Genomic DNA, 3217 nt, shown 5'->3' on the forward strand with positions numbered 1-3217 from the left:
GTTCCGTCAAAAACATTTCTGGACTTTTTTGGGAGTATTTCAGGATCATTTCAGAATATATACTTCAGGGGTAATTTCTGGATGATTTTCGGAATCCCTGCAGGATCCCGTCAGGATCATTTTGGGACCCCTCCGGAATAATTTATGGGTCACTTTCGGGATCTGTCCGGGATCCCGCCGGAGTTATTTCGGGGCTTTTTCGGGACTTTGTTCTCGATTATTTCGGGATCATTTTGGAACCCTTGCGGGATAATTTCTGTATGATTTTCGGGATCTATCCGGGATTCCGTCGGATTTTTTTGGGACTTTTTCCGGACTATTTCGGAATCATTTGCGGACCCTTCAGAGATCAATTCTGGATGGTTTTCGGGATCCCGTCAGGGTCATTTCAGGAATTTTTCGGGACTATTTCGGAATCATTTTGGGACCGCTCCTGGTTAATTTCTGGATGATTTTCGGGATCTTTCCGGAAATTTTAGTATCATCTTGGGACCCTTCCGGGATCATTTTAGGTCTCTTCGCAAACGGTAGTTCAGCACACATGCCTTTTTAAATTATGAGCTTTTATGGCCGTGGATTTGCTGCTAATTATTCGTAATTAAAATTCGGTCTTTTTTATCTTCAATCTAACAGAGCTTTTTCGTTCTATTTTTGAGTTTTTTAAGTGAATCGTGTAACGAACTGTTATAACTATTATTACACTTTTTGTAATATTTTAACCAACTAAATACCCGAAAAGCAACACTATTTTCATCTAAAAAATTCTCTTTGGTTTTAGCTAATTGTAGTTTCACTCCTTTGTTCTATGAGTAGTAATCCTTTCACCCCTCTCATATCAGTTAATTTAATTTAAAAACAAAATGTATTTTTTTTTTTAATTCGAGAAAACTGTATTTTACTATTCATGAAGCGTACCTTTCAGCTTATCTTCTAATTTTGTTATTTTTTTTTTTACTAAATTACAAAAAAAAAATACATTAGACAAAAATAATTTTTAAACAGATAGCTTGATAAGCTGGCTAACGTGAATAGCACATATATTTTATTTTCTCCTTGCGGACGGGGCCGCGGGTAAAGGCTAGTAAAATAATAAAATTAATCAACTTAGTTTCTTACAAAAAATACTTTATGTCGCAAACGTGCTATTTATTAAACATAAGTTTCATCAAAATTAAAAAGGCAAAAATTATAAAGTAAACTTAGTTTCTAATTGAGTAAACTTTTAAGGCCAATCATAACTATAATCATTTGCAAAATTTTCGCTGGATAGGTTTGAATCGCTTATTGATGATGCACTTTCATTATTTTCTTCCGACGCATTTGAATCTGTTACAGCTGCTTCTGTCTCACTACTTTCTTTCGTTTCATCAAAATCTGTTGGAGGAGTATCAGTTTCACTACTAGATTTTGATTCGTTTGAGTTCCTTTCTGTGCTCTTCTTTGAATCAGTTAAGGCCACAATGTTTTCCGTATTTTCTTCACCGCTCTCATTTGATTCACTTACGGCAAGATTTTCAGAAGCCTTGCGAGCTCTGGCATAGAATTGATCAACACACTTACGCCTAAAATTATTATCATCAAAATTTTTCACTGAGATTGTTAAACGTAAACAGTTAGACCAATTGACCTCTTCAGATTGCGCAGCATGAATGTCCGCATAGCCATACCGATCCCCATTTTCCAAATACTCAACATTCGAAGCTTCTTCGGTTTGTTGCACGGTTCTTGGTAGGAATATTGTATCATAGTAGATGTTGGCTTCATCGTTGTTATTGGCATTCTCATTGCTGACTTTACTTTCTTCGGAAGATTTGCTAATACCAGAGACTTGAGAGCTTACATTTTCTAAGTATTCGTTTTCGTTATTACTATCTTCGGTGGATTTAGAATTTTCATTGCTTTCGTTTGCTGTATTTTCATTGGTATCTGCATTAGAATCGTTGGTATTTTCCTCGGAGTTGCTGTTCTCTGAACTTGGTACTTCAGTTGGGATCCTACGATATACGTTATTGAACCAAGTTTCAAAACTTTCTTCGGATTTTTCGGGAGAGTTTTCTTCTCCTGCTAAACTAAACATATCTTCTATTTCCTCATCGCTATCACGATTGTTTACTTTGGGCCCAAAGCGATGATTAAGCCAACTATTGAAATCCTCAGAAGTTTGCTCATCTTCATTTGAAACATTCTCAGTACTATTTTCGTCTGGCTTAGTAGTAGTATTTTCATCTGAATTATTTCCATTCTCGGTTGTGGATTCTTCTGATGATAAACTTAAATATTCAGAACTACTTTCGACATACTCGGTATTTTCAGTTGAAGATGGTTCGGCTTTTTTTTCGTTGCTCGTTCCAAAACTTTGCTCCGTCAACTGAAGAAATTGTTTCACTATAGTTTCGAATGAGGGATCTAGCTTAAGATTTACGTTTATATTTTCCTCGTGTCGTAGTTGGTTATCAAAACTAGTTTTAAGATAAGTTGTCAGATCTTTCATGGAATTCTTCATTTCAGAAACATCTTCTGCAAGCGTGTTTAGTTGTTGCTCTGTCATCGGCTGTTTATTCTCCCTTACGTTGTTCGCGCCCAGCTCGTTTAAGACATTGCTCCCAGCGATATTGTCCAAGGAAATTTGTCTGAATGCACGGAATGTTGGTGGAATCAAGGAATATTTGGATGATCCTGCAAAATGAATTTCCGGTACATTATTTGGCGAATGTCGGTTATTTGAAAGCGAAGATGTTTGATACTGTAGTGTCGACCAAACGCCATCTCTACCTCCATATAACCGCTGTGATAAGCTATTCGCTGGTCTCGCTGAGAAATCGAAAAAAAAACGAAAATAGTGAGTTGTGCTGTTTAGCCAATATCACACCAATTCCATATACATACCTCTATTTTCTATTTGTGGAAAATAGCTATATCCTGACTCAAGTTCCATAACGCCACAAACACGTATTGTACGCGGTGGTCCAAATGAATCGCCATTAGCTACAGGATAATCCCTACATTTAAATCCTTCTAAGCTAAACGTACTAGACGCTGATAGGCTTACTATGTAAGCTGTTAATGCTATGTGGAGTTTCATCGTTAGGACTGCAAGTTTACTTAATGACTGTCTATCAATACTAAAAACTTTTAAATTTATATTTTTGTTAAACGTTTCACAAAATTTGTATGTTTCTTTCCCGCGTGATTACCGAAACAGACTGCCCTTAAAATA

The 3217-nt window shown here is 36.3% G+C and overlaps 1 protein-coding gene across 1 annotated transcript; it reads right to left on the reverse strand.

Annotated features, from left to right (window-relative positions):
• Nucleotides 1–1104: 1104 nt before the first annotated feature.
• LOC137244079 (uncharacterized) lies at nucleotides 1105–3217 on the reverse strand. Its single transcript, XM_067772607.1, has 2 exons — nucleotides 2887–3217; nucleotides 1105–2811 (listed from the first exon to the last, which is right to left on the reverse strand). The coding sequence occupies exons 1-2, from the start codon at nucleotides 3080–3082 to the stop codon at nucleotides 1223–1225; spliced, it is 1785 nt and encodes a 594-aa protein (XP_067628708.1). The 5' UTR covers nucleotides 3083–3217; the 3' UTR covers nucleotides 1105–1222.

Source organism: Eurosta solidaginis, chromosome 3 (assembly GCF_040869045.1).
Source record: "Eurosta solidaginis isolate ZX-2024a chromosome 3, ASM4086904v1, whole genome shotgun sequence".
Taxonomy (NCBI): domain Eukaryota; kingdom Metazoa; phylum Arthropoda; class Insecta; order Diptera; family Tephritidae; genus Eurosta; species Eurosta solidaginis.

Excerpts from the sequence above, each read along its gene's own strand:
- LOC137244079 (XM_067772607.1), bottom strand. The coding sequence starts at position 3,082 with ATGAAACTCCACATAGCATTAACAGCTTACATAGTAAGCCTATCAGCG. Across the intron at positions 2,812-2,886 it reads TCCACAAATAGAAAATAGAG|CGAGACCAGCGAATAGCTTA; the intron begins GTATGTATATGG and ends TCGATTTCTCAG.